Source organism: Perna viridis, chromosome 2 (genome assembly GCF_037379345.1).
Source record: "Perna viridis isolate PV_CMFRI_1.1 ecotype Kerala chromosome 2, ASM3737934v1, whole genome shotgun sequence".
Taxonomy (NCBI): Eukaryota; Metazoa; Mollusca; class Bivalvia; order Mytilida; family Mytilidae; genus Perna; species Perna viridis.
In genome coordinates, this window is record NC_142446.1 from 26,740,404 (window position 1) to 26,755,281 (window position 14,878).

The 14,878-nt window shown below is 34.5% G+C and overlaps 1 protein-coding gene across 1 annotated transcript in view; it reads left to right on the forward strand.

Moving 5' to 3' along the window:
• The first annotated feature begins 12,625 nt into the window (after nucleotides 1-12,625).
• Nucleotides 12,626-14,878, forward strand: part of LOC148624271 (dihydrolipoyllysine-residue succinyltransferase component of 2-oxoglutarate dehydrogenase complex, mitochondrial-like) — a 32,390-nt gene continuing 30,137 nt past the window's right edge. The window contains exon 1 of the mRNA XM_088566907.1: nucleotides 12,626-12,746. Within this exon, the coding sequence (XP_088423033.1) occupies nucleotides 12,636-12,746 (111 nt within the window). The 5' untranslated portion in view covers nucleotides 12,626-12,635. The remainder of the gene's footprint in view (nucleotides 12,747-14,878) is intronic.

A 14,878-nucleotide genomic window follows, 5' to 3' on the forward strand; every position in this document is an offset into this window, starting at 1 on the left:
ATTAAAAAGAAAGAGAGCATTGTTAACGCCATTCCACATAAAGTTGGTACACGATCCAAGAAAGACAACTCAAAACTATCGACATTCTTAGAAATTGATGATTCACGGGCGGAACCAGCATTAGTTTATGAAAGAAGTCCAATCCAGAAATTTGTTTTTAAGGGGGTCCAGGCTTTTGTTAACCTTTTTTAAAACTAAAATTCTTAAAATTATTTGAGGTGGTCCAACCCAAGAAACGACTGGACCCCGGTAGGGTCTAAAATGTGTAACCCATACCCGTACAAACTTTTCCCCGTACCTATGTTTAGCTAAATATTCATCATTACGGTATGTAAAGAACTTAAAAATGCATGAGGTTTTCAAAAGTCCGTTTCAATTCATTTTTAGTCAAGAAAATGATGTATATTTTACTGAAATTTCTAGTTTGATCGTTTTTAAGATCCAAAATGTATAACCGAAGTTACCATACGAACTAATACATGTAATTGACTATTTCTCACTAAGTCCGAATTTTACGATTTTTTTTTCTCAAAACAATGTTAATGATAAAATTACACTGAAAGTCTTTCGGATAAAGTTTTGAAAGATTTTATGTTATTTGAATAAAGAAGTGATTGGGTACCAGCAAAGAGTGGAGACGATCTTATCAAGGATGGAAAAGGAAGTATCATTAACAGAGTCTTACACGATTTCACTTTCTCGTCAATGAATATTTTGATAACAATGGCGCCCCCCCCCCCTAACTTAAAACTCTGGATCCGCCACCGGATATTATAATGATGCTCTAATATCAAATATGCATTAGAATTGTACAGATAACAAAAATATCGGACTTTGATTTTGGGTACAGGAATTTCGGGATACACATTTTAGACCTTTCGAAAGCAGAAAATCGAATAAAATAAAGTTTTTCGGAAAACATTTTTAAAGTTATTAATTCTAGCCTAGTCATCATGTCATTTTGTGCATGTGTACAATCTTTCAGCTGGAAACATCAAGTAACAATGAAGATATTGACAAAATAGTATTTGGGTACGGTTAAACGCAATCTGATTAAAATCAGCAGTTATGCGTAAGGCAATGTAGCGTATCATAACAGCTGATTTTAATCAGATTGGGGCAAAAGTTAGTACCGGTAAGGATTACACATTGTAGAACCCCCTTGATGTCATATGTTCATGGGCTTCTTGATTTTCTTCTGTCTCGTCTTTTATATATAATACATGCAACGTATTTAAATTTCATCGACAGTAAACAAAGATCTTGAACATTGTGCTATAGAGACACGCGTTTTGGGCTGGTCTTAAACTTCGTGTGAAACTATAAAACTAAAAATATTTACTAATACTGTGATAGAAGGAAACTATATAAAACAGGAAGAACTTAATGTTTTTTTATTTATTCCGTGTGGATGTGATACACGGAGATCTTTAATATATCAAAAAGGCCTATTATTTACCAACATGAACCGGTGTGGATACATTCAGGCAATATTGCGCCATACCTGACCTGCACATGATCTAACGGAGACCCCAATTGTTTGGTTCGGATCTAACTTTTAAAATAATTTAACTTTAACCATTCATAAATCGCCACAGCTGTAATTTCCATTATGACCTAGAACTCGGAATGCTCATGGCCAATCTCCTCCGCAGACCTACTTCGTATCATTCCGCCAGCTTATAGATTGTGAAAAAATTCACAGGACATGAGCACTACTCATTAAAATTCCAGTGCACTGTACCAATTTGCATAAAGGGTTGGATTTAGGACCGAGTAAGGCGGAGGTATAAAGCTTTGAAATAACGAATGTACCTTCTTTGCAGGAGATTGTCTCAGGGCAGTCGATGGCACTAAGACGGTCGCCTCATTTCTTACTGGTACCCTCCTAGTAGTTTGCTATTTGGATTTTGTTGTGAAGTTTAACGTAAGTTTCAATTTCGATTTTTATTGACACGGCACATGAGTAATTGATTGTTACTACTAAATAAATAAAATAAATAAATAAATAAATAAATAAATAAATAAATAAGTTTTATTTAGAGTCGGCATGAAATACATAATGATAAACATAAGCTCCATTGAGCTTTTGACCGACATAATATAACAACAAAGCATGCAAACAAATAATGAAAAATACAAGAGATATATATATATAATTAGAGCTGGCAAACAAAGCAAAATAAAATCAGATGAATAAATAGCACTAGAACTAAAAGCAACTAAAACTGAGGTGATAAAATCAATATAACAGCGTTAAAGAAAAATAAAGTGTATAGAAATACTCGAAATGACCTAGATGGATTCAGCACATGCATTTACTGTTTTTTCGATCATAAGATTTTATTATGTTTTTAAATAAATTAAAATTTGATATTTTTTCTAAAATCATCAGGTAGGCCTTTCCATAAAACAGCTGCAGCATATTTAAAAGAGATCTTACCACAGGAAGTTGTTCGTACTCTTGGTAAATCTATATTTGAATATCTAAAATAATATGAGTTTTTTAAAAACAAGATCATATTAACATGGTGGTGACAGTTTGTTTAAAATCTTAAAACTCTCTATAGCCATTGTAGGCTGTAAAGGACAAAAATTAAACTTCGAAAAAATAAAAGTGTGAAATATGGTAAGTTTTTTTTACTTTGGAGAGGTAGCAGCCAATGCGCTTATGCACACTGAGTTGCTGTGAGGCCTTGTGATATATATTTTTTCACATGTTGATTGAAATTCAATTGATATATCGATCCCCAGTAATTTGACATAATCACATGTTATTACAGCTGACTTGATATTAATCAAAGTGCTGAGGCACTGAGTCAAGGAAGACCTCAAAGCAATCACAAATATTCATGTAACCAAATTGTAAGCTAAATAAACCGATCAAAACTTGGTCCTTTTAAAGAATAACCATTTGTTTTAACGCAGGGAATATTTATACAGTCCGTTTATCAATATGTATATTTTTGGATCTTCCTTTATATTATTGCTTTTGGTATTCCTGGCTGTACACGTACGTTGATGTCCTCAAATTTCCAAATACTTAATTCAGCATTTCTTACAAAATATGAATTCCACTGAGAATCACTGATTATCAATATTTGATGAATTTTCAAAGTAAAGAATGGACCCACACCTTGAAATTTCGGTTTGGAGATGTACGAAGTAGAAATGAACCCTGCAGACTGGAGGAAGTTGAACAAAGGCAAAAAACTTCTCCTTGCTTGTGCTCACTTTGATATAGAATTTTTTTTGGTAATAAATTAAAACTTTGTCCTTGTCATTGTTGTCTAGATTAGGCTACGGTATGTACAATAAACGATTTCCTTCCTCTAGGAATTTTTCAGTTCAAACAAGGATAAAAACTCTTGTTGTAAAAATTACTATGTTGTTTAAAGATCATTAAACTAAAAACAACTTTGTAGCTCATAGATTTGAGCAATTTAAGTTTCCAATTAAGTTGGAAAGTCAGTGGTATAGAGATGTGATGAATACAGGGAATGTGATGTTTTAATCACTCATGCACTTGGAGTATAAATCCATCTTTTTTTCTCTCCAAAACAAAAAAGTTACTACTGAACCCACATCCCATGGGTACGACTTTTTTTTATGATGAATCACTATTCGTTGAGTGTTTTATACCTTCTGCCTTCAATAATGTATGTACATTTCTTTCATTTTTTCTGTATGATTGTTTCACAAATATGTATAAGATTACAATTCAAGTAACTCTTATGTTTTGCAAATATATAAGTGCTAAGAAATCAGGTTTCAAGTTTTTATAGTTTTTTATTCAGAGATGTTGACATACATTTACAGCTCCTTCATGCTACACGTACATGTACCAGCACTTGAGAATCATAAACTTTGTTTCATGCTTAAATAGTGTCCCAGCACAGAAATGGTCTGTTTTACTTTTGCTTACTTCTCACTTCATCTAGTGAAACTTGTAAGTGATAACCACTGAAAAGAAATCAAGGAAAAAATCATAACAATATCTGATATATGCAAAATCTTACAATGTAAATTCATGAAAATAGGTTTTAACCATATAATATGGAGAAATATCCGCTTGTTGGGAAATATTGTTACATGTACATAGAATTTCGTGCAAATCATTCATAAATTCGGGCAAAAATAAAGGTTGGGTGGTTATAACAGTACCAGGTTTTTACTGGTTTTCATAAAAAAATAAACATTTTTTTCTCTAAAATAATTAAAAAATTATCTGAAATAACGTAACACACTTTACGAAAATGTACAATGTAGTTCATGCGCACATCTTTGTTTCAATAACTATTAATAACAGGTAACATACATGTAAGTAAAAGTAGAACAGGTTATTTTTCACCTGTCATTGTTAAAACAACATCCCCTCATAACCAGATAGATCATAAAAAGTGGTTTGAAGTGATGAGTTTAAAAGTCATTTTATTTATCAGACAAAAAACCTTCTAAATAAAGAAAATGGAAAGCTTGCTAAGGATATTGCTTTAAGGCTTCTTCCATGTATGATTTTAGTTACCTGCTGATTTATAATGATGTATGGACCCCCATTTCAAAATCTCTGAATCAATCCCTGAATGTCGTTTTATATATAAGCAATTAATGTCACATTGTAAAGTAGAAAAAAAATAGATACATGTATTACTATATTACAAAAATCATAATTTCATGTATGAAATCTTTAATTGATACTGTACTGCATCTGCCAGTAACCATAGTTAGAGTACATGCACATGTATTTTTGTGGTTTTCAGTGTAAATTTCTTGTTCACAGACGTACAAATGTAAACTGCAAATTTTGCTAAGAAATATGTCTACACTGTTCTAAACTAGCAATAAAAACAGTATACCTATCACCAGTTTAGAAAATTTTAAATAACTGTGTGCAAACAAAGTATATAGGAATAAATAATGTATACCTTCGACACTTACCTAGTACATTGTACATGTAAGAATATCCATGAAAATCAGCTCTCAGAAAAGGTTTACTTTTGTAGCCTTGATATCCAACACTTTTTCAATGCACTTTCATAGCCACAGAATTTCTAACATAACTGTGTCTTTCTTGTGTCATGAAAATCTTGTTTCTTACTTCTTACTTTATAATCTGCATTCGAAATAAATGTATCTGGTATATCTTGACAATGTACTAAAAAGAGCCATATTGATAATCAGTTATGACTTACATGGATATATTACACATGTACATTCTATAACTATTTCTTTAAATTCTATACTGAATAGTACATGCCAAAATCTCAATCACACGCAGTATCAACTCAAGGGCCACTGGCCCGCAGGGTGATACAGGTCGAGGGTTGATATTGCATATCAAACAGATTTTTGCATGTCATGTTCATTTTTTTTTATATTTTATCTATACAAAATGAACTTCAATTGTGTTCTGTGCAAGGCGTGATATATGATATGCAATATATGTCTAGGGGTGTGGTATAGGGTATGCCATATAGGTCTATGGGTGTGATTTAGAGAATGCAATATAGGTCCATGGGTGTGATATACAGTATGCGATATAGGTCTAAGTATGTGATATAAGGTATGCAATGTATGTCTGTGGGTGTGATATATAGGGTACTTGAAATGGGTTTAGGGTGTGATATACAGTATGCGATATAGGTCTAGGGATGTGCGATGTAAATCTAGGGGTATGATATACAGAAAGCAATAAATGTCTAGGGGTGGGATATAGAATGAAAAATAGGTCAAGGGGTGTTATATAGAATGCAATATAGGTCTAGGGGTGTGATATACGGTATGCAATATAGATCTAGAGGTGTGGTATACAGTATGAGATATGTCTAGGAGTATGATATACGGTATGTGATACAGGTCTAGGGATGTGATATAGGGTATGCAATATAGGTCTATGGGCGTGATATAGGGTATGCGATAAAGGTATATGGTCTGTGTGGGAGTTTGGATTTTAGGAAGTACATGTTCAAATGTATGTGTAATGTCATGGCTCATGTGTCCACTCGCGTCCCAAGGACATTACTTTATTTCACTGGGTACCCCTCCTTTTTGATAGTTCAAGATTACCTACTGAATGTGATGAATATGCCACATGACCTCCTTTCATCCTTACCGTTGAAACAGAGACATTGTTTATGTCTCTGCTTTGAAATCATAATAATTTAACAATTCTGTTTATTTTCTATTTTAAATACTTCTTTGTTTGCTCATGTATGTACATGTGTGGTTACCATTTATATTATTTATGTACATCTACATGTAGTAATTAACATATATGTACACAGTGCTTCCATTTCGATTTTAAAAGCTCCCAGGAGCTTATGTTGTATTGTTTTAAAATATCGACGTTAAATAAAGCTTTTGTATTGTATTGTATTGTAAGTTAAATTCCTGGGATCAAATTAATCACACATGAAATTTTCCAATAAAAAGGAGTGGTGTCAATCCCATGCACCCTCCCCTGGATCCGCCACTGTAATCTATACTTACTACACAAAAAGTGTACATTGCAGATCCGAAAATCCGTCATTAGAAGCTCGCGACATCTTCATTAAAAGGGCCAGATTGAGAGAAATAAATTGGGAAATCTCGATTGAGAATTTCCTCCCTGCAAATGTCCGGGTCAATTTGACAAAACAGTCCAGCTCTCTGCGTCAAAATTCAAATAGTTAATATCATATAATCATTGAAATCTTGCAATTCTACAGATATTAAATAGCCTTAATATCGTTACACGCCCACGTCGTACTTAAACATCACATATTTGACATGAAGTATGATCGGCAGCGGATCGATATCTTAATGCAAACTTAGCAAGGAGAATAACCCGCGGAGTGTTATTTTGGTAGATATGTGTTGAAATGTCTACCCTGGTTACGTAATTTGGTTGCCGACGATCTCTAAGTCAAGTTCAGTCTATAAATAGACTTCCTTGACAAAACCTGCTTCATATAATGAATTTTATTACCAATAGCAATAGCCTGAAATTTTCCTGGGTTGGTCTGCATACAGTTGATTTTGAACCATTCTATCAATACAGTACTTTCCTTTAAAAGAACAGAAATCAAATTATCAAAGTCATAATCAGCATAAGACAAGGTGTTATCATCAGCATAATTATATATAGTACCATGTTCAATTAAACAAAATATATCATTTACGAATATGTTAAAAAGCAAGGGACCGAATATAGAACTTTGAGGCACACCCTTAGTGATGCCTGGCCCAGTCACTGGCTACTCCCTGCACTTTGATTTGCTGCTTACGACCTGTTAAATAATTTTCAAGTAATTTCACAGATGTAGATGATAAGCCATAAGCAGATAGTTTACTAAAAAGAGTATCACGTGATAGACAACCAAAAGCTTTCAAAAGGTCCATTAATATAGCTGCCACATAATGGTTTTTATCAAGTGCGGATTTCCAATCTTCAAGGAGCTCCAGCAAAGTGGTCTGACACCCATGCCCTTTTCTAAAAGCACATAAAAAGAATGAAAAATATTTTCAAAATAATATGTCAATTGATCAGACAGAACCATTTCATATAACTTAGATATCGTTGGTAAAATACTAACAGGACGGTATTTTTTCTTATCCAGTGGATCACTTTTTTATATAAAGGTGCAACCTATGCTTCTTTATGCCTGTTTGGAAAATTTCTATTACAAATAGTATTATTTATTAAAGCTGTAATATATTTGTTAAGAACAGGAGAACCTGCACGTATAAGCTTAGATGAGATATCATTAACACCTGTAGCTTTCTTAATATTAATTTTACGAAGTAGTTTAGTAACACTGTCAACGTCTGTTGACTTGAACCCAAAATGGGGATCCTGATGCCCCAAAGATTTAATTTTGTGTATGCTAGGGTGACTGTCCTCATCAAAAACAACATCTTTACCAATTTCATTTGCAATATTTACAAAAAAAAAAGTATTAATAGTATCACACATATCTTTGTTATCATTAACAATTTTGGCGTTTTCGTCTAATACAACAGTTTGCTGTACTATTGTACTGTTGTACTGTAAAAATGTTTTGATTTTTGACCACCAACACATCTTTCTTGAAAATAAGTATTAACAGATTTTCTTTTAAGTTTAGTAACAAGATTTCGTTGTTCTCTATAATTCTCCAATGTCCTACCAGATCTACATTTTTCAAATTTGTTTCGAAGCATTTGTTTTGTATATATGGCTTTCTTCCGTTCTTTGTTCATATATGGGATTGATTCTTTGCGAGAATATCTCTGCTTCATTTGTACATGTTTATTAATAACATTTAGTAATTTCTCTTCAAAATCATTATATGGAGTATTACAGTCATTTATATTCTCATCAGTGTTGTGAAATAATTCAATTTTAACGAGATCACAAACACGTTTGTCAACGTTAAAATCTTTAAAACTCCTGTATTGCAATTTGACATTTTAAAAAATTGGTGTTTTACTTTTATAAGAGTAGATATCAGATGGTAACGATCACTGATCCCTGTATCGAAATTTAATGTGATAAATGTTTGTAAGTATCACATCAACTAATGAAGGTTCATAACCCTTCATGAAACAGGTAGGTTTATCCACAAGTTTTTTATGTCAAAAATATAAACTATACACTTATTTAAACTGCTAATTTGCTCTGTTTGGAGTTTGTTCTTCGCAGATGTGTTTTACTGCCGAGGGATATTCTAATACGAAACTCCTCTGGAATTTGACTATACTTTCACATTTTTTATCACACGATGCCCTTGTGCACCTCCTAATTTGTTTTTCCAATTTACTTGTCTTTGGTGCTCCAATATTGTTTCTAGAGATAGGACGAAGGATATCACCGAGTGAGCTTTGCTCACAGTTGCTTGATTGATTAATTTACTCTTTTTTTTTCTTGCTAAAGGATTTCCTAAAATAAAAGTCACCAGTAGAAAAGTTTTATGGTTGTCATCAATTCAAGAACTCGAGGGTCGTTATGGCGTGTCCATCCATTTTGTTTATTCCTCTATCGTCTTATATTAGCATCTCGGCTAGTATTTCTAGAAAGATAAATCAAGGGAACCAAGATTCTAGCGGAAATCAAAAGAATGTAATACAGGAACAAAGACTGGACACAGAAAACAGGTACACACAACAAAGAACATAAAATAACCAAAATAGTACGTATAAAGAAAAAAATTAAATGAGCCACTCGGACTCCACTAAAAACTTGGTGCATGGACCAGGTGCACCGGTAGGGTAAGCGTTCTCAGCTTTTCTAGAAACGTCCGTCGAAGTGCTTATAAGAAGTCAAGTCCGAGTTAAACGAAAGAGGACGGGAAAACTATGAAAAAAAAACGGTTCTCACGGTGCAGATGTATACACCGTAACGATTCATGAGTTTATGATGACTAATATAAAACTTCTATAATAATAACTTCTTTCTTGCAGCTACATTACCCTTTTCCAGAAAGCTAACTGGAAGGAGTCTAGCGCGGTACAAAAATTCCTCGTAGTTACAGCCAGCTTTGGCATAATGTACGAGTTGTGATATGAAAATTCAATACGCAGGTACTGAAGAGATGTTGCCACAGATAAAAAGCAAGTTGATAATACGGAATGAAAAGTTATCGCATTTGTCCTATAGTTTGGTCAATAGTTTTTCACCGATCTCTAAATGTAGGCCAGGATATAAGGCTGACTTCACATTGTCTCTATGGCGTAGATGCGATGTATAAAATCCCCGAAACTTGGATTATTTAATGATAATATGCCATCTCTATACCGGAAACTGAGATATAAGGATCTGGCTAAACAATATTCCTTCCTTTGGATCAGATCAGCTATTAAGTCCAGTGGCGGATCCAGGGGGTGTCCCACTTGCGCACCGGACCACCAAGGTCGAAACCTATACACATTAAGGTGTCTTTTCCAATGTGTACGGCAAATTCCTTCTAATAAAAAATAAATATCTGCTACGAAATGTGTTACGAATGGACGAACAGGGTAGTTGCATAGAATGGGGGTATACTATGTGTATCAATATATTTAATTAAAGCCTGAAGTCTTCAAAGTCGCTAATCTTCAATTAATCACTGTCACTGATTTTGGCTTACTTTCAACATTCGAAATGGCACGAATGCGATATGCTCTAAAATCGGGTGACTTCCGATAAAACCTAGGTTCCCTTGATATGATTTTGTACTCTTTCGTAACTGTGTTGATATCGGGGTCCTGTTAATATACAAATATTACCTATATATAGTTATTTGTAACGAAAGCCTGTGTTTGACTACAGAAGTTTTATGGTCGTCATCATGAACTCGTGGATCGTTATGTATCCATCAGCATCATGAAAACTGATTTATTCAACGGGTCATAGTTTACCTTTCCTCGTTTGTCTACCCCGGACTTGACTTTTTATGAGCAACTCGGCAGGTGTTTCTAGAAAAGCAGAGGACGCTTACCCTACCGGTGCACCTGGTCCATGCTTCCAGTTTTTAATGGAGTCCGAGTTGCTCATTTACCTTTGTTACTTTGTATGTATGATTTTAGTTACTTTATGTTCTTTGTTGTTTTGTCTGTTTTCCATGTCTGATCTTTGTCCCTGGATTATATTCTTTTGATTACCGCTATAACCTTGGTTCCCTTGATTACTCTTTGAATCGGAAACTGGGTAAAATTACATAAATTCAATGCTAACCGATCATTTTATCTTTTAATATAAACTTCCCGTTCTCATACAACAACAACAACAAAAAACACGCGTAGACATGTGTATGATATGTCTTAAAAAAGGTACGTTGATGAGATATTTGATGTCACTTCACTCTATACTAATATCCCACACGATGACGGTATAGAAGCCTGCAGAGAAGCTTGGGAATCACGAGATATTTTGGACCCCCCTACTGACTGCCTAGTAAATTTACTCACTTTAGTTTTGAAGTGTAACAACTTCACTTTCAACGACGAACACTACATCTAAATAAATGGTACAGCTATGGGAACGAAAATGGCTCCATCGTATGCTAACATCTTCATGGGTACATTAGAAAATCAAATAATTTCAACATCTTTATCGAAACCCCTCTCTTGGTTTCGATTCATCGACGATGTTGACATGAAATGGACTGAGTCGAAACAAAATTTAGACAATTTTATCACACATGCCAACAATGTGCATCTAACAATCAAATTCACCCATGAAATTTCTGACACTAAAATCACATTTTTAAATACTACTACGTGTGTTAAAGACGGGGAAATGTCAATGGATCTTCACAGCAAACCAACTGATAGTCACCAATACTTATCTCCCAATAGTTGTCATCCAAAACATTGTACTAAAGGCATACCGTAGCGCCAGACACTTCGAATTCGGCGCATTTGCTCATCTGACGATACCACCAACAAACGTCCAGATGAACTCCGTGGTCATTTGTTATTGCGTGGCTATAAATCAACAGATATAGATCGGGGATTTGAACGTGCTAACAACATCAGTCGTAAAGATCTCGTAAAGTACAAACCTAAGAAAAAGAACAAAAGAGTTCCCTTTGTGCTTGCATACCATCCAGCCTTTGGGAAACTCTCGCAGCTACTGCACTAAAATTGGGAAGACTTTCAAAAACATCCTAAGCTCTCCAAGCTCTTTCCTGGGGCCCCGGTCCTGGAATTCCGTAGACCTAGAAGCCAAAGAGATGCCCTAGTAAGAGCAGTGATTTCATCTCAGCCCAAACAAAATACAACGGGCCAGTGTCGATCATGTGGAGATAAAAGATGTAAGACCTGTACCCAGATACTGCACACCTAAACGTTTAAAAGCTACTGCACTGGAAAGGAATTTGCCATTTTTGCGGCGTGACTTGCAAAACCGAAAACACCATATACCTTCTACAGTGCCGATGTGGTATGCAGTACCTTGGCGAAACAGAACAACCCTTCAACAGGCGTATGAATGGTCATCGCAGTGACTACAAATGCAAACTAGACCTCCCTCTAAGTCGCCATCTTAGATCCGCAGGACACACCCAGGAGGATCTCCACAACATTGTTGTTACGATCATAGAAAATAATAAAAACTGGTCAAAATGTAAAAGAGTGCATCGGAAAAGCTTTTGGATGAAGAAATTACAAACAACCTCCAGATAGAATAAAAGTGAAAAAATAATCCATTTTTAGGTCTTGGTCTAAGACTGGTACAGCACTACATGCTATACATCAATACGCTATACTACTATATTTTGACTTTTTTTTAATTGTTTTCCACAGTTAATTTTTATTTTTAATTTTGATAAAAAGACCCCCTTTTGTTATTTTCATTCAGGCTCATTATCATTTGCTTATGTGTGCCTTTGATAAAGGTACAATCACCCACAGCGTACGTTATTCAGCTTCTGAATCTGTTTTGATCTTGAACTTTGTGAGTTTTATGCTCGTAAGGTTTTATGAGTTTTATGCTGAAGAACAGTTATCCGATATATTCAATGTAAAATTTACCATCTTCTGGTGATGTTAAACATATTTAGACGTTTATATATATGTGTGTGTGTGTGTGAGAGAGAGACTAGCAAATGATTTAAATTTCAACAGGCAAACATTAAATTCCGGAATTCCTCTTGTTCGTTCGACATTGACTTAGGATATTGCACAATAATGTTGTCATGCGCACTTGTGAACTTCTCAAGTCAATGGCTCTCTTGCTGGTTCAGCGGTGTTTACCGCGTATAACACGTCGACTTTCGCCAACTAACACTAAATTTGTTCTTGAAGAGGCAAGTGGTCATGAACAGAAAAATCTTAATATATCAAAAATACCTGAAGAGTATTGATTATTCTTTGCCAATTGACAAATCTTGACGATAATGTGTCAAGGTCGAGCCGGTTTTTCCTGTACAACAAGTTGTCAAGTAGATATTTTAGTCCTCACTAAATTCTAAAGGCAGCAAAGATTTATCTTTCTTAAAGTCGTGTAGAAAAAAACGAAAGTGTAGTTTGATTTCCAATGTGTTTTCACGAATTGTACTTTATTTCTCAAAAGTAAAATGGTCTTGAAGAGGGCAAATTATGCTGTCTCAACTATACACAAAGCCAAGGTCCCAGCCAGAAGCCTGTGTTTTTCTAAGTAAAGTCTTGGTATTTAAAGCAACTTTTAAAAATGCTTAACTCAAGATTTCACTAACATCTTCCAGTCTTTTGCTTCCATTCTCTTTTTCAGAGTAGGAACATAATTCAAATTCTTATTAATCCAAACATGGTCCCTCAGGGGTCATTGATATCCATCAGATGACATAATAAGACATTAAACAATAACTCAATATAGAGACATAACATTTCATATGGTTGTAGCACAGTACAAACATCTTTTGTTTATTTGTAGTTCAGGTGAGATAAGATGTCTTCCTTTCCTCGTTTGTCTACCCCGGACTTGACTTTTTATGAGCAACTCGGCAGTTGTTTCTAGAAAAGCAGAGGACGCTTACCCTACCGGTGCATCTGGTCCATGCTCCCAGTTTTTAGTGGAGTCCAAGTTGCTTATTTACTTTTGTTACTTTGTATGTATGATTTTAGTTACTTTATGTTCTTTTTTGTGTATGTCTCTTTTCCATGTCTGGTCTTTGTCCCTGGATTACATTCTTTTGATTACCGCTATAACCTTGGTTCCCTTGATTACTCTTGCAATTGAGATCATTACAGTCAGAATTCTTGCAGTTTAAGATAGTCATAATTGTTTTCTTGTTTAATCAAAAGACTTTTGTGAGAGTATTTTCAGTCCACAAGAGACACCAAGGAGCGGTGCTAAAGAATATACATGATTCATTAGAATCATTGCATTTGTCCTCGTGTCCTATGTCGACCAAAAAGACACATTCACTCATATAAAACAAGACATTATGAAATAGGGACAGTAAACATACATGTAGGTAATTAAAGGTATATGACATTGAGTATTGTCAGTCCAAAGTCAGTGATTTAGCTAGCGCTCATCATTTTTGCCATTTACGTAAGGATTTCATAAATGATGAAAATGATTTAGATCATTTTCGTCACTTAAAATTTGTTAAGTGTAAAAAAAAAATTCCATTCAAAAAGTATTTCAGATAAATTTTCATCACCTTAAATAAAAACTGTCAATCGAAAGTTACATAATTTCACCTGGCCTTACGCTCTGACAAGTTTATGACCCCAAGCTTGGTAATTACCTGGTCAACCAAGTGTGAAATACATTCTATTGTTGTTAACCTGGCATCCCTGATATGTGCATCGTTAAATAATCCTCTAAAATAACAACAATTTATCAATCGTTTGATCATTAGGACCACAAAAGATAATCCCAGGGTTCTCACTCAATTTCAGCCGGTCGTTTTTGACTGCTGAAAAAAGCCTCGAGTTGACTCGAGATATTTCTGCTTTTAAGTGAGTTCAAAACTTGTAACTTGTATATATCCTTATTTTAAGGATTAGTCATGTTAAACGATTTCGATCTTTAATGGATACTGACCAATTTTACTCCCAAATAAAAACAAACCCTTCACTAACCTTGCAACATATATAGCTATCTATTTTTAGAAATTTAAATGCACACAAAAACAATGTCTCCGATGTGTGACTGGTCATCTCGTGGATTTCAATTAATTTGAACGCAATAGCGGATAGTTAGGAAGTATTAATCAACGATAAATATTTATTTTACGATTCTCTTTTCTTCTTTAAACGAAATCACAATGATTACGAACATCTTCAATTCTACTCATGATCTGGGGTCAAAGGTCAATAAAAATTACCACCCAGAAGTAAGATATCATGCAGCAACCACTTACAAAGTGCAACATTCTACAGTTGACTATGCCAGTGTGGCCAACCTCCTTTCTATCTGTCTGGTTTCTGCATTGTCTTCTGGTGACTG